This window comes from Chrysemys picta, chromosome 3, assembly GCF_011386835.1.
Source record: "Chrysemys picta bellii isolate R12L10 chromosome 3, ASM1138683v2, whole genome shotgun sequence".
Taxonomy (NCBI): domain Eukaryota; kingdom Metazoa; phylum Chordata; order Testudines; family Emydidae; genus Chrysemys; species Chrysemys picta.
The window spans coordinates 4986066-5008384 of NC_088793.1; the positions used below are offsets into that span (position 1 = coordinate 4986066).

Genomic DNA, 22319 nt, shown 5'->3' on the forward strand with positions numbered 1-22319 from the left:
TGCAGGATGCAGGTTCTGGGAGGGAGTTTGGGGATGAGAGGGGGTGAAGGAGTGCAGGGTGCAGGTTCTGGGAGGGAGTTTGGGGATGAGAGGGGGTGAAGGAGTGCAGGGTGCAGGTTCTGGGAGGGAGTTTGGGGATGAGAGGGGGTGAAGGAGTGAGAGTTGTGGGATGAGGCAGGGGATGGGTTTGGGGTGTTGCTGGGGATGAGGGGTTTGGTGAATGGGAGAGGACTTAGGGCAGAGGGTTGGGGTGGGGGTGAGGGCTGTGGGGTGGGGCTGGGGATGAGGGGTTCATGATGCAGGAGAGGGCTCAGGGTTGGGGCAGAGAGTTAGGATGTGGGGGATGAAGGCTCTCTGGGGCTGGGGGTGAGGGGTTTGGGGTTTGAGAGGCTCAGGGTGAGAGTAACGGTGTGGGGGGGTGAGGGCTCTCTGGGGATGAGAGGATTGAGGTGTGAGATGGGGGTCAGGGCTGGGGCAGATGGTTAGGGTGTGGGGGTATGAGGGCTCTGTCTGGGGCTGGAGATGAGGGATTGGGGGTGTTGGAGGGGCTCAGGGTTGGGGCAGAGAGTTAGGATGCAGGGGGGTGAGGGCTCTGTCTGGGGGTGAGGGGTTTGGTGTGTGAGGGGGGGTCAGAGCTGGGGCAGAGGGTTAGGATGTGGGAGGGATGAGGGCTCTGGCTGGGGCTGGAGATGAGGGGTTTGGGGTGTTGGAGAGGCTCAGGGCTGGGGCAGAGAGTTAGGGTGCAGGGAGGTGAGGGCTTTGGCTGGGGAGGGTGGGCTCTGGGGTGGGGCAGGGCTGGGGATGAGTTTGGGGTGCAGGCAGAATGCCCCGGGACTGGAGCCAGAGAGGAGGATTCCCCCCAGCTCTCTCCCAGCCGGCAGCCGCGAGCTCTGGGGTAGGGACCCCCTTCTCCCCCCCGGCAGCATACTCACCCCCCCCACACTGTCACTGCACGTGCTCCTAGGGCCCCTCTCAGGTCCAGGAATTTCCCTGGCCTCCCCCATGGTGGGTGCCGGGGGGGGGGGGGGAGCTGCCTCCTCCCCTGCTTGCTTCTACCCCTCATTGTAGCCTCACTGGGGGTGGAGGTGGGGCTGCCCCTTGCCCAGCGTGGGGTAGGAGCGGTGACTGCAGGTGGGTGTGTAGGGGGGGCTGTGCTGGTGGAGGGTCCTGCTGGATAAGGGGAGGGTCTGAGGGGGAAGGGCAGGGGCAGTTTGGATGGGGGGCACTAGGACCCCGCGGCAGCAGTTGATGCAGAGAGGCAGCATGGAGCGGCAGGGGAGAGGCAGGGATGCTCTGCTCCGGGCCCGGGGAGGTGTGTGGGGGCAACGAGGGAAGGCTGGGGGACACGCGGGGGAGGCACGTGGGGGTGGCAGGCGGGGCCTGGGTGGGGGGAGACCCGGCCCTGAACATTGGTGGAGCCTGGGCACCAGGAGCCCATATAACTCACCTCCGCTGCCCTTCCGCACTAATGGTTCTGGGGTGCTGGGGCTTTCTCCACATCAGGCAACACTTGCCACAGAGTTATCCACTTTCCTGTTGCTTTGCTGATACTGGGCGGCCTGAGGGAAATTAGAGAAGAAAACTATTAAAATCACCCCAGTGTGGTGTGTAAAAGAGAGCAGTGACCTGGGTTCAGCAGCTGGCCAGCAGGGACAATAGGAAGATCAGAGTTCAGAGATTATCTGGTCAGGCAAAGGGGGACACCTGGGTTCAGGAGCAGGCTGTGGGTCAGGGATGCTAACGGTGGGGGGCCCTAGTATGTGAACTGTCTGGCAGGTTCAAAGGGGAACCCACATTCCTGAGCAGGCAGGACTTTGGAGTTGGACCTGGGATCAGGCACAGGACAGTAGCCAAAAGTGAACAGGGACCCAGGATTTCCCAGGGACAATCCCACAGCTAAACCACGTGTTTGTTGGTTATTCAGCCACTGCGGGGACTGTACAAAATCTAGGGATTTTAGGTTATTTTAATATGAGTCAGGATTTGATACAGTTCTTTCTGCAGCTTGGATAAGCATCCAGAGCTTGTGAGCTTATCAGACTGTATGGGTCCCCTTCCTCTCCCTGTAGGGAGGGAAATGATCCACTGTCACAAACAGCCCTCCCCCAACCCTGGCTGTAGGGATTTCTGAGGGGAGGAGAGCAGGTCTGTTCCCTCTGGGCATCATTGGCAGGGTCCCCCACTTGCTTTTCCTACAACGTTGTCTGTGGGCTCCTGGTGCCGTGAGCCGCCTGGCTTTGGAGGAGGCACAAATGTAGAGCAACAAAGTGGGGAAAAAACTATTAAATCTTTACATACTAAGACAGTTCAAAAAGTCTACTCCTCATCCAGACCAAGGGCCAACCTGTGGCTAGCAGCTTTCCATTCAATTCTGGGCACACTAACCTACAACAGAGGTTAGTCTGAGACACTTGGTCTTGAACGACTCCAAAAACAGACGCTCACAATTAAGCTACGAGAGCCCGTATCACCTGTAACCAGTACCAATGACTGGGAAAAACAGTTCCTTACCCTACAGTAACTGTGGGTCTCTAAGGTACATTGCCCACATGTATTTCACAACCCATGCTCCTTCCCCAGTATTGCAGAATTCTATATGATTTGGATTTTGAATTGATAAAGGAACTGAGGGACAGTTGGGCTACTCTGCCTTTTATTCCCTCAGTTGTGGGGTCACAAGGGCAGCCTAGGGCGGCAAAAAAGCCAGAGCCGGCCCTGCCCACCACCACCAGGCCCAGCCCTCCCCACGCATACGTGCTGGCTCAGGGAAAGCAGGAATACACTTGGACTGAGGTAGAGATGGACATAGGAGACGGAAGTGTTGAGAGTCTCTGGGTTAGGCTTAAAGGGGCAAAAAACAAGGGAGATGTCATGCTAGGAGTCTACTACAGGCCACCTAACCAGGTGGAAGAGGTGGATGAGGCTTTTTTCAAGCAACTAACAAAATCATCCAAAGCCCAAGATTTGGTGGTGATGGGGGACTTCAACTATCCGGATATATGTTGGGAAAATAACACAGCGGGGCACAGACTATCCAACAAATTCTTGGACTGCATTGGAGACAACTTTTTATTTCAGAAGGTTGAAAAAGCTACTAGGGGGGAAGCTGTTCTAGACTTGATTTTAACAAATAGGGAGGAACTCGTTGAGAATGTGAAAGTAGAAGGCAGCCTGGGTGAAAGTGATCATGAAATCATAGAGTTTGCAATTCTAAGGAAGGGTAGAAGGGAGAACAGCAAAATAGAGACAATGGATTTCAGGAAGGCAGATTTTGGGAAGCTCCGAGAGCTGATAGGTAAGGTCCCATGGGAATCAAGACTGAGGGGAAAAACAACTGAGGAGAGTTGGCAGTTTTTCAAAGGGACACTATTAAGGGCCCAAAAGCAAGCTATTCCGCTGGTTAGGAAAGATAGAAAATGTGGCAAAAGACCACCTTGGCTTAACCACGAGGTCTTGCATGATCTAAAAAATAAAAAGGAGTCATATAAAAAATGGAAACTAGGACAGATTACAAAGGATGAATATAGGCAAACAACACAGGAATGCAGGGGCAAGATTAGAAAGGCAAAGGCACAAAATGAGCTCAAACTAGCTACGGGAATAAAAGGAAACAAGAAGACTTTTTATCAATACATTAGAAGCAAGAGGAAGACCAAAGACAGGGTAGGCCCACTGCTTAGTGAAGAGGGAGAAACAGTAACAGGAAACTTGGAAATGGCAGAGATGCTTAATGACTTCTTTGTTTCGGTCTTCACCGAGAAGTCTGAAGGAATGCCTAACATAGTGAATACTAATGGGAAGGGGGTAGGTTTAGCAGATAAAATAAAAAAAGAACAAGTTAAAAATCACTTAGAAAAGTTAGATGCCTGCAAGTCACCCGGGCCTGATGAAATGCATCCGAGAATACTCAAGGAGCTAATAGAGGAGGTATCTGAGCCTCTAGCTATTATCTTTGGAAAGTCATGGGAGACGGGAGAGATTCCAGAAGACTGGAAAAGGGCAAATATAGTGCCCATCTATAAAAAGGGAAATAAAAACAACCCAGGTAACTACAGACCAGTTAGTTTAACTTCTGTGCCAGGGAAGATAATGGAGCAAGTAATTAAGGAAATCATCTGCAAACACTTGGAAGGTGGTAAGGTGATAGGGAACAGCCAGCATGGATTTGTGAAGAACAAATCATGTCAAACCAATCTGATAGCTTTCTTTGATAGGATAACGAGCCTTGTGGATAAGGGTGAAGCGGTGGATGTGGTATACCTAGACTTTAGTAAGGCATTTGATACGGTCTTGCATGATATTCTTATCGATAAACTAGGCAAATACAAATTAGATGGGGCTACTATAAGGTGGGTGCATAACTGGCTGGATAACCGTACTCAGAGAGTTGTTATTAATGGTTCCCAATCCTGCTGGAAAGGCGTAACGAGTGGGGTACCGCAGGGGTCTGTTTTGGGACCGGCTCTGTTCAATATCTTCATCAACGACTTAGATATTGGCATAGAAAGTACGCTTATTAAGTTTGCGGATGATACCAAACTGGGAGGGATTGCAACTACTTTGGAGGACAGGGTCATAATTCAAAATGATCTGGACAAATTGGAGAAATGGTCTGAGTTAAACAGGATGAAGTTTAACAAAGACAAATGCAAAGTGCTCCACTTAGGAAGGAAAAATCAATTTCACACATACAGAATGGGAAAAGACTGTCTAGGAAGGAGTACGGCAGAAAGGGATCTAGGGGTTATAGTGGACCACAAGCTAAATATGAGTCAACAGTGTGATGCTGTTGCAAAAAAAGCAAACATGATTCTGGGATGCATTAACAGGTGTGTTGTGAGCAAGACACGAGAAGTCATTCTTCCGCTCTACTCTGCTCTGGTTAGGCCTCAGCTGGAGTATTGTGTCCAGTTCTGGGCACCGCATTTTAAAAAAGATGTGGAGAAATTGGAAAGGGTCCAAAGAAGAGCAACAAGAATGATTAAAGGTCTTGAGAACATGACCTATGAAGGAAGGCTGAAAGAACTGGGTTTGTTTAGTTTGGAAAAGAGAAGACTGAGAGGGGACATGATAGCAGTTTTCAGGTATCTAAAAGGGTGTCATGAGGAGGAGGGAGAGAACTTGTTCACCTTAGCCTCTAAGGATAGAACCAGAAACAATGGGTTTAAACTGCAGCAAGGGAGGTCTAGGTTGGACATTAGGAAAAAGTTCCTAACTGTCAGGGTGGTTAAACACTGGAATAAATTGCCTAGGGAGGTTGTGGAATCTCCGTCTCTGGAGATATTTAAGAGTAGGTTAGATAAATGTCTATCAGGGATGGTCTAGACAGTATTTGGTCCTGCCATGCGGGCAGGGGACTGGACTCGATGACCTCTCGAGGTCCCTTCCAGTCCTATAATCTATGAATCTATGAATCTATGAAACCGGGAAGGCGTGGGTCTGTGATCTGAAACAGCCCCCCAGAATCCTGTATTCCTTTTTCTGTGCCTGGTTCTTCATTCACAGAGGCGTCCTGCAGCCTCCACAGGCTGGAACAGCTCCAGAGTCCACCAGGCGCCCCCCAGTGGCAGCAGGGGATACTGCACCCTGCAGTACCCCAACCACACTGCACAGCTGTGCTGATATTGGTGGGACTTAGCCCCACTGTTCCCTAAGGACCAGCGGCCCCTGAACACTCAAACACAAATGACAGTGATGGAGACATCAGTAGCATCTCCACGGTTAGGGCTGTGTTTAGATTTGCATGAAAATCCGTCTGCTTCACACTTGAATGACTGAATTCTGTCTCCAAACTTGGCCCTGTGACTCTTCACAGACAAAGTTAATTTTCCATGGAACACTTTCAGACAAACATTGACAAATGGGTACAAAGAAAACATTTAAAAATTCTCCTTCTTCAAATTTTACTTTTGGGTTCCTCTAACAAAACAGTCACAGTCTCCACAAACTCCAAATGTTGCACACACTTTGATAACATCTCAGAAATAGGCCACTTTTGCACTATTACAATTAAATGCATAAAGAGGTTTCCCCCCGTCTTTGGGATTCCAACTGAGCCTGAAGTTTAACTGACAGTTAGGCAACCGGGAAGTTGAGAACTCCTGCTTCTTCTGGAGGCATCAGTTGCAGCTCCAGAACTGAAGTGAGTTTTGCACTTAAAACAGGGATTCATCCTTTTTTAATGTATGAAAAAATACATCATATAGGCCCCAAACTCATAGATTCATAGATTCTAGGACTGGAAGGGACCTCGAGAGGTCATCGAGTCCAGTCCCCTGCCCGCATGGCAGGACCAAGTACTGTCTAGACCATCCCTGATACACATTTATCTAACCTACTCTTAAATATCTCCAGAGATGGAGATTCCACAACCTCCCTAGGCAATTTGTTCCAGTGTTTAACCACCCTGACAGTTAGGAACTTTTTCCTAATGTCCAACCTAGACCTCCCTTGCTGCAGTTTAAGCCCATTGCTTCTTGTTCTATCCTTAGGGGCTAAGGTGAACAAGTTTTCTCCCTCCTCCTTATGACACCCTTTTAGATACCTGAAAACTGCTATCATGTCCCCTGTCAGTCTTCTCTTTTCCAAACTAAACAAACCCAATTCTTTCAGCCTTCCTTCATAGGTCATGTTCTCAAGACCTTTAATCATTCTTGTTGCTCTTCTCTGGACCTTCTCCAATTTCTCCACATCTTTCTTGAAATGCGGTGCCCAGAACTGGACACAATACTCCAGCTGAGGCCTAACCAGAGCAAAGTAGAGCGGAAGAATGACTTCTCGTGTCTTGCTCACAACATACCTGTTAATACATCCCAGAATCATGTTTGCTTTTTTTGCAACAGCATCACACTGTTGACTCATATTTAGCTTGTGGTCCACTATAACCCCTAGATCCCTTTCTGCCGTACTCCTTCCTAGACAGTCTCTTCCCATTCTGTATGTGTGAAACTGATTTTTCCTTCCTAAGTGGAGCACTTTCCATTTGTCTTTGTTAAACTTCATCCTGTTTAACTCAGACCATTTCTCCAATTTGTCCAGATCATTTTGAATTATGACCCTGTACTCCAAAGCAGTTGCAATCCCTCCCAGTTTGGTATCATCTGCAAACTTAATAAGCGTACTTTCTATGCCAATATCTAAGTCGTTGATGAAGATATCGAACAGAGCTGGTCCCAAAACAGACCCCTGTGGAACCCCACTTGTTATACCTTTCCAGCAGGATTGGGAACCATTAATAACTATTCTCTGAGTACGGTTATCCAGCCAGTTATGCACCCACCTTATAGTAGCCCCATCTAATTTGTATTTGCCTAGTTTATCGATAAGAATATCATGCGAGACTGTATCAAATGCCTTACTAAAGTCTAGGTATACCACATCCACCGCTTCTCTCTTATCCACAAGACTCGTTATCCTATCAAAGAAAGCTATCAGATTGGTTTGACACGATTTGTTCTTTACAAATTCATGCTGGCTATTCCCTATCACCTTACCACCTTCCAAGTGTTTGCAGATGATTTCCTTAATTACTTGCTCCATTATCTTCCCTGGCACAGAAGTTAAACTAACTGGTCTGTAGTTACCTGGGTTGTTTTTATTTCCCTTTTTATAGATGGGCACTATATTTGCCCTTTTCCAGTCTTCTGGAATCTCTCCCGTCTCCCATGATTTTCCAAAGATAATAGCTAGAGGCTCAGATACCTCCTCTATTATCTCCTTGAGTATTCTAGGATGCATTTCATCCAGCCCTGGTGACTTGCAGGCATCTAACTTTTCTAAGTGATTTTTAACTTGTTCTTTTTTTATTTTATCTGCTAAACCTACCCCCTTCCCATTAGCATTCACTATGTTAGGCATTCCTTCAGACTTCTCAGTGAAGACCGAAACAAAGAAGTCATTAAGCATCTGTGACAATGCGGTTCTGGTGGAACCCAACTGAGAGTGCCAACTCAGGACAAATTGCTAAAACAGGGCAGTTACAGCCCAAGGCACCTCTAAGGCAAACCAAACCAGCTAGACTAGGAGGACTTCGGTCTCATCCCACTGGCTAACCGCAAGTCTCACAAGCAATCTCCTGAGACACTCCAGTTTCCCAGTATTACCACCAGTGCTACTCGTTATGGGGACAAATGGTTATGAAAACCAATACCCCAGTAAAAGAAAAAGGTTCTCCTGATCCCAAAGGACCAAGCCCCAGACCCAGGTCAATATACAAGTCAGATCTTACCCACAAATCACGCTGCTGCCAATCCTTTAGAATCTAAAATCTAAAGGTTTATTCATAAAAGGAAAAAGGTAGAGATGAGAGTTAGAATTGGTTAAATGGAATCAATTACATACAGTAATGGCAAAGTTCTTGGTTCAGGCTTGCAGCAGCAATGGAATAAACTGCAGGTTCAAATCATGTCTCTGGAATACATCCCCAGCTGGGATGGGTCCTCAGTCCTTTGTCAGAGCTTCAGTTTGTAGCAAAGTTCCTCCAGAGGTAAGAAGCAGGATTGAAGACAAGATGGAGATGAGGCATCAGCCTTATATAGTCTTTTCCAGGTGTAAGAACACCTCTTTGTTCTTACTGTGGAAAATTACAACAAAATGGAGTCTGGAGTCACATGGGCCAGTCCCTGCATACTTCACTGAGTTACAAGGCGTATCTGCCTTCTCTCAATGGGTCCATTGTACAGCTGATGGTCCTTAATGGGCCATCAAGCAGGCTAGGCAGAGCTAATCTCAGCTTGTCTGGGATGTCACCCAGAAGCATAGCATAAGTTTGCCATACAGACAGTATAGAGCCAATATTCATAACTTTAACTACAAAACTGATACACACATATAGACAGCATAATCATAACCAGTAAACCATAACCTTGTCCTAGACACCCCATTTGACCCCCTTTATACAAGATTTGGGTGCCACTACAGGAACTTGGTTGCAATATTGATCTATACGGTCCCAGTTTATGTCAATAACGTCACAGCATCTCTGCCATTTCCAAGTTTCCTGTTACTGTTTCTCCCTCTTCACTAAGCAGTGGGCCTACCCTGTCCTTGGTCTTCCTTTTGCTTCTAATGTATTGATAAAAAGTCTTCTTGTTTCCCTTTATTCCTGTAGCTAGTTTGAGCTCATTTTGTGCCTTTGCCTTTCTAATCTTGCCCCTGCATTCCTGTGTTGTTTGCCTATATTCATCCTTTGTAATCTGTCCTAGTTTACATTTTTTTATATGACTCCTTTTTATTTTTTAGATCATGCAAGATCTCGTGGTTAAGCCAAGGTGGTCTTTTGCCACATTTTCTATCTTTCCTACCCAGTGGAATAGCTTGCTTTTGGGCCCTTAATAGTCTCTTTAAAAAACTGCCAACTCTCCTCAGTTGTTTTTCCCCTCAGTCTTGATTCCCATGGGACCTTACCTATCAGCTCTCTGAGCTTCCCAAAATCCGCCTTCCTGAAATCCATTGTCTCTATTTTGCTGTTCTCCCTTCTACCCTTCCTTAGAATTGCAAACTCTGTGATTTCATGATCACTTTCACCCAGGCTGCCTTCTACTTTCAAATTCTCAACGAGTTCCTCCCTATTTGTTAAAATCAAGTCTAGAACAGCTTCCCCGTAGTAGCTTTTTCAACCTTCTGAAATAAAAAGTTGTCTCCAATGCAGTCCAAGAACTTATTGGATAGTCTGTGCCCCGCTGTGTTATTTTCCCAACATATATCCGGATAGTTGAAGTCCCCCATCACCACCAAATCTTGGGCTTTGGATGATTTTGTTAGTTGTTTAAAAAAAGCCTCATCCACCTCTTCCACCTGGTTAGGTGGCCTGTAGTAGACTCCTAGCATGACATCTCCCTTGTTTTTTACCCCTTTTAGCCTAACCCAGAGACTCGCAACACTTCCGTCTCCTATGTCCATCTCTACCTCAGTCCAAGTGTGTACATTTTTAATATATAAGGCAACACCTCCTCCTTTTTCCCCCGTCTATCCTTCCTGAGCAAGCTGTACCCATCCACACCAACATTCCAATCATGTGTATTATCCCACCACATTTCAGTGATGCCAACAATGTCATAGCTGTATTTATTTATTAGCACTTCCAGTTCTTCCTGCTTATTACCCATACTTCTCGCATTTGTATATAGGCATCTAAGATACTGGTTTGATCTTTCCTCCCAGTTTTGCCCTGACCCTCCTTTCTCTCTGCCATTATAGCCCACGATCCCTCTTGTTTCCAACCCATCTCTCAGGTTTCCCAAGCACTTCAACCAAAACACACTGTTTGAGGTAAAATATAAAACAGATTTATGACCTATAGATAGGTAGATTTTAAGCGATTATAAGTAATAGGCCTAGAGATCAGAGTTGGTTACTTAAGAAACAAAAATACATGTGTGATCTAAATTCTAACTTAAACAGACTAAGCAAGATTTGAATCAAGCAGTGTCTCACCCTAACAATTGGTACAAGCAGGTTATACCTCAGAACACAGGCTGCACCACATTTCAGCCTGGGACCAAACTTCGCCAGTTCAAAGTCTTTGTCTTCCAGACATTCTTCCAGGTGTTGAGATGAGGGGGTGGGAGTGAGGCCAAGTGACAATGTCACTCTCCTTCTTTTATACTTTCTCCCAGCTGCTAGACAGATCCTTGCTGTGAAGTGTGTAAGGCCGTGTCCACACTACCACTTATGTTGGCAAAATGTATGTCGCTCAGGAGTGTGAAAAAAAAAACACCGCCCTGAGCGACTCAGATTTCACCAAAGAGTCCTGTGGCACCTTATAGACTAACAGACGTATAGAAGCATGAGCTTTCGTGGGTGAATACCCACTTCTTCCTTGCATCCGAAGAAGTGGGTATTCACCCACGAAAGCTCATGCTCCTATACGTCTGTTAGTCTATAAGGTGCCACAGGACTCTTTGCTGCTTTTACAGATCCAGACTAACACGGCTACCCCTCTGATACTCAGATTTCACCGGCATAAGTGGTAGTATGCCCAGCGTTATGTCGGTGCGAGAGTGTCTCCTGTTGACATAGCTACCGCCACCTGTAGAGGTGGTTTTATTATGTTGACGGGAGAGCACTCTCCCATCGGCATAGAGCAGCTACACGAGCAATCATACAATGGTGCAGCTGCATTGGTACAGTTGTGCCGCTGTAAGCTTGCTAGTGTAGACAAAGCCCTAGTCCTTTATACTTTCTTGCAACTGCTAGAAAGATCCTTGCTGTGACATGTGTTAGTCTGCCCCCATGGCATACGCGCCTTCTCAGGGAAGTCTCTGGAGTAGTGTATTGGGTGTTGATGAGCCACTAACACCATCTGGCCAGTGATGGCTACTCCTTTGTTGTAGCTGAAAGGCTGGTTGTGGGTGTTCCCAACCTCACAACATAGTTTGCAATATTGTACATTTCTTACTCTTATTATTTTTCAAGGCTACAGTCTCTGCCCTAGCCTTACAGATTCCAGTCGATGTTTCCTCACTTTGTTTTTTTACATTCATATAGACCACTTTTATTCATTACCCAGTGAGCACATTTATCATTAAAATCTGTGGGGATTTGAAGGGAGGGGATAAGGAGGTTCCCTAGATTGGAGTTTTCTGCCATGTTAGATCATGATTCCTCAGAGGACAGCTCGCCTACTTACCAAGTCAGCAGTCAGGGTCATCAGTGTTTTCAGGTTGGGATCAGTGTGTGTTCTCTCTCTCTGTGCTGTCCCAGCTCTGCACAGGTAGCTGGTTCAGCAGACCTCAGTAGAACTGCCCAGAAAGACCACAGACTTGGTTCAGTAGTGAAGGCTCTCGGCCAGGTTTATTGATGACAAAGCATGTTACTAGCAACCCATAGATTCTACAGGGACACTGTCACGGGGTCACTCACCACACTGGCACCTCCAGCTGGGGTTTTCTGGAATTAGCTCAGTTCCCGTGAGTGCGCCCTTGGATGGTGGTGGCTCTCCTGCCCTCACCTCCACCTGCAGACCCATTACGGCTCCTTTGTCTCAGCGTCTACTTTGTGGCACAGCCCTCTGGCCATGTCACCATCCAGTTTCCTGCCCTTCCAGGGGACTCCTCCAACAAGAGTCCAGCCACTCCTCGCTGCGGGTTGGCAGTCCACAGCCGGGCCACTCCTTCAGTGGCTAGTGGGGTGGGGGGAGGACCCAGGCCTGCCCACTACTCTGGGCCCCAGCCCAGAGATCCTGCAAACAGCAGCTTCCTGCTGACTCTTCCTTCCAGCTCACTGTCTCTATTCCCTGGGCCACTTCCCCGCAGCCTCAGGTCCTTCTGCTCCTGCCTCTGGCTCCAGTTCCTTTTCCTTCTTCCCAGGGTCTTGAGTCTGTAAGTCCTGGCAGCCTGTTGGGAGCCCTCTCTAGCTCCCCCGGTCCCTGCTAGTACCTGCCCTTCCTCAGGTGCTGGTCTCTCTCTAGCCCTCTAGGAAGCCAGTCCTGTCCCTAGGGCTCCCTGCAGCAGACTCCCTCATGCTGGTCTGCAGCTTCCTTTTATATGGATCGGTTGGGCCTTGATTGGCTGGTCCAGCTGCCGCCCTAATTGTCTGCAGTCACCACCCTAATTGGCTGTTTCCTCTGCAGCCACTCCTTTGGCTGCCTGCTGCTCAGCCTCCCTAGGCTGGTTTTAACCCTCTCAGGGCCAGTGCAGGGCAGGCGCCCCGTCACAGACACTAACATGTATTCCGGTGACAGTGGACCACTTCAGTCAGCAGTGGGACTTTTCCCTGCCCCCTAGCCAGCCAAAGGGTTAAGGTGAGGCATCCCAACATTTATAGACTGAGACAAACAAACAACTTACATACCATCTTACATGTTTCATGACGTTTGTTACCTCCCCTTGTATCTTTCTCCTCATGTTTCAGACAAAACATCCCTATTCACCACTCTCTCAAACCATCTTATCTTTGCTAGGCTGGGGTGTATTTGTGCTGGTCTACTGGAATGTGGTTACATATTTAGTGTGTTTTAGCAATGTCAGCTATGTTAGCAACAAAATTGTCAGACACATAGATGAACATAATTAGTTGGGGAAGAGTCAACATGGTTTTTGTAAAGGGAAATCATGCATCATCAATCTACTAGAATTCTTTGAGGGGGGCAACAAGCATGTGGACAAGGGGGATCCAGTGGATATAGTGTATTTAGATTTTCAGAAAGCCTTTGACAAGGTCCCTCACTACAGGCTCTTAAGCAAAGTAAACAGTCATGGGATAAAAGGGAAGGTCCTCTCATGGGTCGGTACCTGGTTAAAAGATAGGAAACAAAGGGGAGGAATAAATGGTCAGTTTTCAGAATGGAGAGAGGTAAATGGTGTCCCCCAGGGGTCTGTACTGGGACCAGTCCTATTCAACATATTCATCAATGATCTGGAAAAAGGGGTAAACAGTGAGGTGGCAAAATTTGCAGATGATACAGAACTACTCAAGAGAGTTAAGTCCCAGACAAGACTGTGAAAAGCTACAAAAGAATCTCTCAGAACTGGGTGACTGGGCAACAAAATGGCAGATGAAATTCAATGTTGATAAATGCAAAGTAGTGCACACTGGGGCAGCTGGGGGTGGGAGTCGACCTTCTGATACTGAATGAAAGATGATACTTCTCTCCTGCATTTCTGTCAACACCTTCTATAGTATCCTATTTCTTTCCTCTTATTTAGCTTTTCCAGCTGCTCCTCCTGCATTTTTTTTATTGTTGCCCAACTGCCCATGTAAAGCAGTTTCGGGAATGTCTGTGTTTCCCATGGGATTAGAAGGGGAGAGGGAATGTGACAAAAGGGGAATATTTTGCCCCACACTGGTCCCCAGAGAAGAGAAGGAAAGAACGAAGATGGATATGGAAGGAAACACAGCAGAGTTTAATTGCCTGGGAGGCGGAAACAAAGATGTGGGTATGGAGGAGAGCAGAGACTGAGGAAAAGCAGGGAGGGAATATAGATTGGAGTCCTCTGTGGAAGAGAAGAGGATGGATGGAGGTAGAAATAAGGGGGAAGAGAGATATGGGGTGGCTAAGGAACAGAAGAGAATGGGAAAGAGAAATAGAAATACCAGAAACAAAAATAGGAACAGAAAAGAGCAAATAGAAATTCAGTGGTGGGGCGAGAGCACAGAAAATAAGAAGGGAAGGACAACTGAGGAATCGAAGGGATGGGCTTCTGGTAAAGGTCCTGCCTAGGACTTGAGAGGTCTGGGTTCAATTCCCAGTTTTCCCAGTGTGCCTCAGTTCCACATACAAGTTCTTATCACAACTGGAACCTGAACTTGCTTAGGGCTTCTAGGTACTGTGTAATACAATGTAATAGGAAATCTAATGAGGGATGGAGAGAGTACTTAAAAAGGGAGAGTAACAAAATTGAATAGTGAATCCTTCTAAAAACTGAAAGGAAAGCCACTAAAAAGGGAGAAAAGAGGGATAAAATAACCAGAAAAAAGAAAATGGAACTATAAGAAAAAATTGTTTGTAGGAGAAAGGAATAAAAGAACAGGCATGGGTGGACAGAGTGAAAAATTAGACAACTAAGGATCATTGACATTGCTGAAGAGGAACGGCCAGTCTACCACTAGTCCTATGGGGCGAGTGCATAGACATGGTTTGGATTAGTGCAGTGTGTATGGGGTTTGGGGGGAATGGTGGCGATAGCAATATTTTAATTTTTCCAGGGTGAGTATTGGTAAAATTTCAGAATACTTCAGTACATCAAGATTCAGGAAATGATCTGATGGAGGGTAAATGTTTTCACGAAGAAATGACAAAAATATGTTTTCCATTTTCAAATCCTTCTCTGCAGAGGAGATAAACCGTGATGATCCAGTTCAGAGCGCCCCTGTGAAGGAAACAAAGACCAAGATGGAAGAACTGGGGCAGAGACTCGATGAAGTGGGACTGAGTACACAGTACTGGCTGCCCAAACTACAAGACAAATTGGGGATTACCTCTGCGCAGGCTTTGAAATACCTAAGCTATGAAGACTATTTAAAGCTGGAGTGTGAAGTAGAGCACCCATGGGAAAAGCAGGCTCTCCGAACCCTACTTAACATAGCAGAGAGCAAGACAACAATGAAGCAGCTGCAGGAGCAACGCTTGGAGATGCTAAAGAAGAGGCAGGAGCAGGCTAAATTGGCACTTGAGGGATTAAAAGAAATGCAGGAGAAAGGCAGAAGCCGTCATGAGGAAGCTGTAAGAAAGAAAGAGGAGGAGCTGCAGCGAGCTATGGACATCGCCCCAGAGTATTGGGCACCAGCTGAGAAGCCATTGATGGAGGTGATGGAGAATGTGCACAAACAATTAGACCTCCTGGAGGAGTCAGTGTCCCAGAGTGAGAATCTCCCTGATAAGGAAGTTTTGAGATGGGCGTCGGGAGGGCTGGCCCTGCAGGGCATTTATAAAACCAACAAGCTTGCAGAGATGGTGGAGAAGCGAGAGCAACTCATAGACATCCCAGAAGGGTTCGAGCTCTTTGGTCCACAGCAAGGGCCGCTGTTTGAGAAGAAGGAGTTTTCATCGGCCGAAGCAGAATCCACATTCACCAGGACCATGGAGAAGCTGGGCTTCAGCATTAGTGTCACAGCCAAAGGTGGGTTTTGGGGGTTTAGTGCTGAAACCAGCTCAGATTACAGCAGCTCTTCAGAATCTGAAGAAACCCACAAATCCCGCTCTGAACACACCTACATTTGCACCACCAAGTACAGCTACATCCCACTGGCCTCATGCTACTTCCCCAAGGATCAGCTTCGACTTTCCAGTGCAGCGCTGCAAGAGTTAAAAGAGATTGAGGACCTTTTGAGTCACACCCCAGAGCCGGACAAGCTCAACTTGCTGAAGAGCAGGGGTGGGCGATTCTTCAAGAGATTCGGGTCTCATGCAAACCAGGGCCCCCTTCACTTGGGTGGGATATTCTGGTGGAAAGCGTCTTCTGAGGGATTCCGGGCAGAGCAGCTGGACGAGGTGAAGAAACAAACATCTGATGCACTCAGCTCCTATGTTGGGGGCAGCTATAGTGGGTTTGGTTGGAGCATTTCAGCTGGTGTTACTGTGTCAAAATCAGGTTCTGAAGCCTCATTTCAGGGCACAGATAGAAAACAAACCCAAACAGAGATTCAGTTGTTTGTGACCAAGACAGGGGGCCCACCAGAGACACATTCTCTCACCCAATGGCAATCTGGGCTCGTGACCAGTAACAAAACCTGGAGTGTCATTGACCGAGGCTTTCAGCTAATTCCTGTGTGGGAGATCATCCTGTCCAATCACAGACAAGATTTTAGAGATGTTCATGAAATCAGCAGCAGTCTCAGAAATGCCTATGAAGTCCTAACTAACCAAAGCATCGGTACATTGTTTGGAGAGGGATTAGCCAGTGCAGTGGATGAGGCCAGATTGTTCTTAGAGGAAATGAAGTCCTGGGATGCCACTACAGATGAAAAACTGTTGGTGAAATTGAACAATTTCAAACAAAAGCTGACTGAAAAAACAAAGAACTACAGTGTATGGATTAACATTTGCCTGTCAGATAAAGGGCTTCAAGACTTCCTGGAAAATACAGTTTCACTGTGCGAAGATTTGCCGGCACAAAATACTATATACATGAAATCTGTGCTGCGCTGCCTTCTGGATCCTCATGTCTATTCAGTTAAGAATTTCCCCAAATCTTCCTCCATTATGCAGTGGATCTTTCATGAAGAAAAAAAGCAGCAAAAAAATATGTCTGTCTCTGAATTTGCTGATTTTATTCAAGTCCTACAGGAAATGAAGAATTACATACAGGAAGTTACTTATGCCCCTATGTCTTCTGCAGCAGCAGTGCAAGAAGCAAAGGTAAAGGCCACCTTAAATGTGAGCTTAGCTTTGTCTTCCTTTCTGCAGGCCCTAAGAGAGCGAACACAGACAGACATCGAGCTGTTGTTACTCTCAATTGCAGCCAGCACAGGATACCGAGTGGAAAGTAACACTTTTCAGTATCTCCTCGGGTGCCCAGAAATTAACTTCATGTTAAAGGAAATGCAAACAGCACACGAGGAATATTTGAGTCACAGGGATCAAAATGTTTCCAGAGCTCAGGCTTCCCTGCTCTTGACAGGTCTGACAGTGACAGCTGAAATCAAAGATGTAACTCTGGAGGAGAAGAATAAACGTTTGACTTTTATGAAACATCACATGGGAAAATTACTCTCTGCAGAAATAGCAAATGTTCTTAGAAAGCACAGTGCACGGAATGATTGGGACGTACTGGAAAGAGACTTAAATTGCTTTTTAAATGGGGATTTTGAAGCCGCAAATGATAATTCGCAGAAACGGGATATAATAAAAGAACTAGAAGACATCTGTCAAAGAGCAAAACCATCAAAATTAGAACCAAAAGTGCAATCTACTGATGTTGAAATATATGAACCTATTGAAAACCAAGAGTTCCTTAATTTAATGAAGCGACTTGGACTTGAAAAGTACTATCCAAGGAAAATGGGGACAGACAGTTTCCATATAATTTACAAGACCTCTTTACATGACAGTGAGCCCAGCACAGAAGATAAGCTGCCATTTTATTTTTTGCAAAAGCTGTTAATGGTGGACTATCGGGTCAGGTATTTGGTTTGTAAGGATGACAGTAAAGCAAAACAAGATATAACCAGGGCATTGAACACCACAGACAAAGAGAGTGAATCCTCAGATACATTTGATGACTTTTTTGGTTATTTTAGTGAGGGAGCCAATGAATCTGCTACAAATCAGGGACACGTGCACCCAATGGACATCCAGATGGCAATTTTTCATTGTGCAGATGATTTCATGAGACAATATGTTGCAACAAAGCTTGCTTTCTGCCAGTTTGCACTCCCACTTCTGGTGCCAAATCCTTCTACTTCACAAATAGAATTCCCTCTTTGGACCCTTAGCCAAGTAAAAAAGAGCTGGAAAAGTGCTGACAAATCAGGACTTGAGAGTACCATTCAAAATTATAAAAACAAACTGATTTATCAAGCAGATACACCTGTGGTGTCCTTCACACGGATTGGTCATTCGCCTCATTCTTCTAAGTCTCAGATCCTGAATGCTCTGCTGGGTAAGCACAAACATGACATTTTTTTCCACCGTCACTGTAGAGGCAGCAGCAAAGATTGTGTCCTGATGAACGGGGTTGTGGAAATCTCCTGGTACTGTCCAGGTGGAAAGGATGATGACAGATTTGACAATTGCATCGCATTCACAAACCTGCATGGGGATGCAAGAGAGCACGAGCAACAAGTCACATTTTTACAGGAGATCGCTTCTATAAATGTGGTTCTCTTATCAGATACAGATCAGAATGACAAAAGGGGCAAGCAAATTATCCGTGATCTTTGGCAATCTCAAAAGCCTTTGATCTGCCTTTTTGCTGAAAAAGAGAACATTGTGGCTGGTAAATTGAATCAGAATGTAGGAATAGGCATTAAGAACAGAAACGAGGCAGAATTAATAGATGAAATAACAGCAACAATCAGAGATTTTCTGGCAGGCTCAATTGCCACTTGTAGTCTTGATGCTTGTGTAAAAAGTGCTCGCGAGCATGGCTTCCTCATTGATGAAGACAAAAAAGAGTGCAAGGAAGCCAAGTCAAAGGCACAGGCATTGATGGTCCTCTTGAAAAAGCATAGCTTAGCAAGCATGAAGGAAGAGCTATTGCCTCTTCAAGGAGAATTATGGCACAGGTGGTGTAAGAAAGATAAGGAACTTACTCGCTTGCATGATAAAAAGAACAGAAGCATTGAACAGCACCGCAGCCAAATTGAATCAGATAAAGATGCAATACGACGTGATCAATTAAATAAGGCATTCCCCCTCAATGACCTAATGAAGTCAGTGCTTGAATTTCTCCAGTCATATCCAGAGGCCACTAAAAAGTACTTCCTGCAATGGATGAAAGTGTTTATGGATGAATTGTCCTCTGACCACCTTGTAGATCTTCACCAGAAATACCACAACTTATGGTCTGAAATATTGATAAAGAAAAAAGATGAAAATGATTTGAAAACTAGATTGCAAAATGATTTAGAAAAACTCTCAGCTGAGATAAATAATTCTACAATTGGCCTTGAACACATTTTGAGAGAGGTAGGTCAGATTTATGAAGCTCTGGATGCAATGATCCAAAAAGATAAATGTTTTCTTGAATTACCTCAAATTGCAGCTGACCTGATGGTTTCAGGTTATCCCATTGAGCTAATGGACGGCGATGCTTCATACGTGCCATTAAAATGGGTTGGAGCAGTTTTTGACTCATTAATTGAGAAGCTAGGAGACAGAAAGGTGTTTGTTCTTTCTGTTCTTGGCATTCAGAGCACTGGAAAATCAACAGTACTGAATGCCATGTTTGGTCTTCAGTTTAGTGTCAGTGCAGGGAGATGCACCAGGGGAGCATTTATGCAGCTGATTAAGGTGGATGAGAACCTCCAAAAGGCTCTGAACTTTGATTACATACTAGTTATTGATACGGAAGGGCTCCGGGCCATAGAGAGAGCCAATAAGTTGTCCCTTAATCATGATAATGAGCTAGCCACCTTCGTCATTGGTATTGGCAACATGACTGTGATCAATATCTTTGGTGAGAACCCTTCAGAAATGCAAGATATCCTGCAGATCGCTGTCCAGGCATTTCTGAGGATGAAGAAAGTAAATCTCTCCCCAAGCTGTTTGTTTGTGCACCAAAATGTTGGAGACATAAGTGCAAAAGGAAAAAATATGGAAGGACAAAGACGCCTCCAGCAAAAGTTAGATGAAATGACAGTTACTGCAGCCCAGCAAGAGTTCTGTGATGTTACCTGCTTCAGTGACGTTATCCGATTTGACGTGAAGACCCACATTCATTACTTTGCTCACCTCTGGGAAGGAAACCCACCGATGGCACCTCCAAACCCCAGTTACAGCCAAAATGTGCAGGAACTGAAGAGCAAGATTCTCATGGCTGCCAAAAAGGAATCTCAGGGCAGTGTTTTAAAGCTGTCGGGATTAAAAGTCCGAATCGGTGATTTGTGGAAGGCTTTGTTAAATGAGAATTTTATTTTTAGCTTTAAGAACTCGCTGGAGATTGCGGCCTACAACAGGTTAGAAACAATGTTTAGCCAATGGACCTGGCAGCTGAGAAGCCACATGCTAGAGCTGCAGACAAAACTAAACAATCAAATCAGGAACAGAGAAATGCTCCAAATCACCAGAGAAAGCCTTGAAGGAGAAGTTAAAGAAAAATATGGTGCCATCATGGATCAACTCGAAAAGTATTTCCGTGAAGACCCAGATGCTGAAATATTGATTCAATGGAAAGCAAGCACAGAAATTAAACTGACAGATCTTAAAATGTCACTTATTGATGAAACTAAGAGGAAATCTGAAGAACTTATCAGATTAAGGAAGAACCAAAGCAAACTGGATGAAAGGAAGTCAGAATATGATAATGAGCTTTTGAAAAAGAGCCAAGAGCTGGCTCTGTCATTAAAAGGCAAGGAATTGAGTGAAAATGAACTGAGAAAGAACTTCAACCTCCTGTGGGGAAAATGGGTCTATGAAGTGTCCTCTGATGCCCCTCCTGCTACAGAGCCTAACATCAGGGTTGATATAGAAAACATCCTGCTCGAGCGTTTTAAACCGAAGTCTGTTAGAGCAGAAAAAATTAAGGCCTGTTCTAGCAAGAATATGTTTTCCACTGATTTTTCCAAGCATATCACCATAAAGAGAGAATGGTATGGACTGAAGAAGACTTTAGAGAAGTGTGACAGAGACACTATAGAGCAGGTTACAGGTCGCATCACACAGGGGGTCAGAGCAATGATCGATAGGAAAGAGCAGCAGAGACTGGATTACAATGCAAGTTACATTCATGAAATACTGAATAAAATAAGACAAGAAGTGGACTCTGCAGCTAATAACCCAAAGTACATATTTAATAATGATTACATAATAGATTTATCAGTATTTTTATGCAAAATGGCAACAGGAAGGTTTGAAGACCTGCACACAGCATTTAAAAAAGCAAATGATCCAACTGTCTACCTGGAGAGTAAAAGAGAAGATTTCTTCAAGTGTTTTCAGATTTCCTGCCAAGGAGCAGCCTCCATCACAACATTTGCTGATTTCTTATGCACCAAGCTTGCTGCAGCTCTCCGCCAGGCAGTCTATGACAAGACTGCCATTGACATAGCCAGTGAGATGAAGTCTACACTTCCAGCTTTCAATGGGAACAGATCGAAACTAGAAAACTCTATTCTTGTGTATCTGGCAGAGAAGGAAGACTTTGAGGAGTACAAGCGATACATTCAATTCCCAAAAGACTTTTTTGAGGATTTTATCAAGCAGCGTGTTGATGATTATTGCTTAGACAAGAACAATCCAAAACTGAAGAGTTTCCTAAACAATTCCCTTGATTGTTTCCATACTCTTATCCTTTCAGCTATTCGTGACGCAACTGAAGTTACTAAAGACAGAAGTGGCAACGTATCCTTATGGCTGGATGAATTTTGCAGGAGACTGCTACAGCATTTAACCCTTCCAAGATGTGATCTAAAAAGCATTGAACATCAGGAGGTAACAGACATAGAGTTTCTTAAAGAAGCAATGAGTAAAGCATTGGCTCCTGTGGTAGAAAAGCTGAAACAAGACTTTGCTGTCATTGATATGGGGCCATTTTCAAGAAAACCACATGAAATACTAGCTGAACAGCTTGGTGGGTGCTGGGAGAAGTGTCCCTTTTGCACAGCTCCTTGCACAAACACCATAGCTGGTCATGATGGAAAACACAGTGTTCCTTTCCATCGGCCTCAAGCTGTGGATGGTAGGTGCTGGCATAAAACAGACAATCTAGTTATTGATATTTGTTCCAGTCTTGTAGCAAGTGATTGCCAATACATACTTAGTGAAGATCGACGCATTCCATACAAGAAATACTGGGAAGGAGGATCTCCTTATTCGGACTGGAGCATCACATCAGACAACTCAGAGCAGTCTTACTGGAAATGGTTTGTGTGTCATTTCAAGGCAGAGATAGAAAAACTCCATGGTAGAAAGTTTGAAGGCAAAGGAAAAATCCCTCCTCAATGGAAATACGTTACAAAGGACACTGTACTCTCTGAGCTGAAAAATTGACAACCTTCAGTCAGTCAGAAAGAATAACTATAGGTTGATATGCCATTAGCTTTACTCCTTTGGAAGTGTATGTAATGACTATTTTTAAATATTACTGCTTTAGAGAGTTAGTCATTCAAGCAAATCTATATTCCAGTCTCTTGGAGAACTTGGAGAAATATGGGCAGATTATTAACTTCAGTATGGAGTAGTTTAGTTGCATCATTATAGCTTCAGATCCGGGTAGGTT

The 22319-nt window shown here is 45.3% G+C and overlaps 1 protein-coding gene across 1 annotated transcript; it reads left to right on the forward strand.

Annotated features, from left to right (window-relative positions):
* Positions 1-14833: 14833 nt before the first annotated feature.
* On the forward strand, positions 14834-22090 carry LOC135982124 (interferon-induced very large GTPase 1-like). Its single transcript, XM_065587367.1, has one exon. It carries the CDS (start codon positions 14834-14836, stop codon positions 22088-22090), a length of 7257 nt encoding a protein of 2418 aa, XP_065443439.1.
* Positions 22091-22319: the final 229 nt, after the last annotated feature.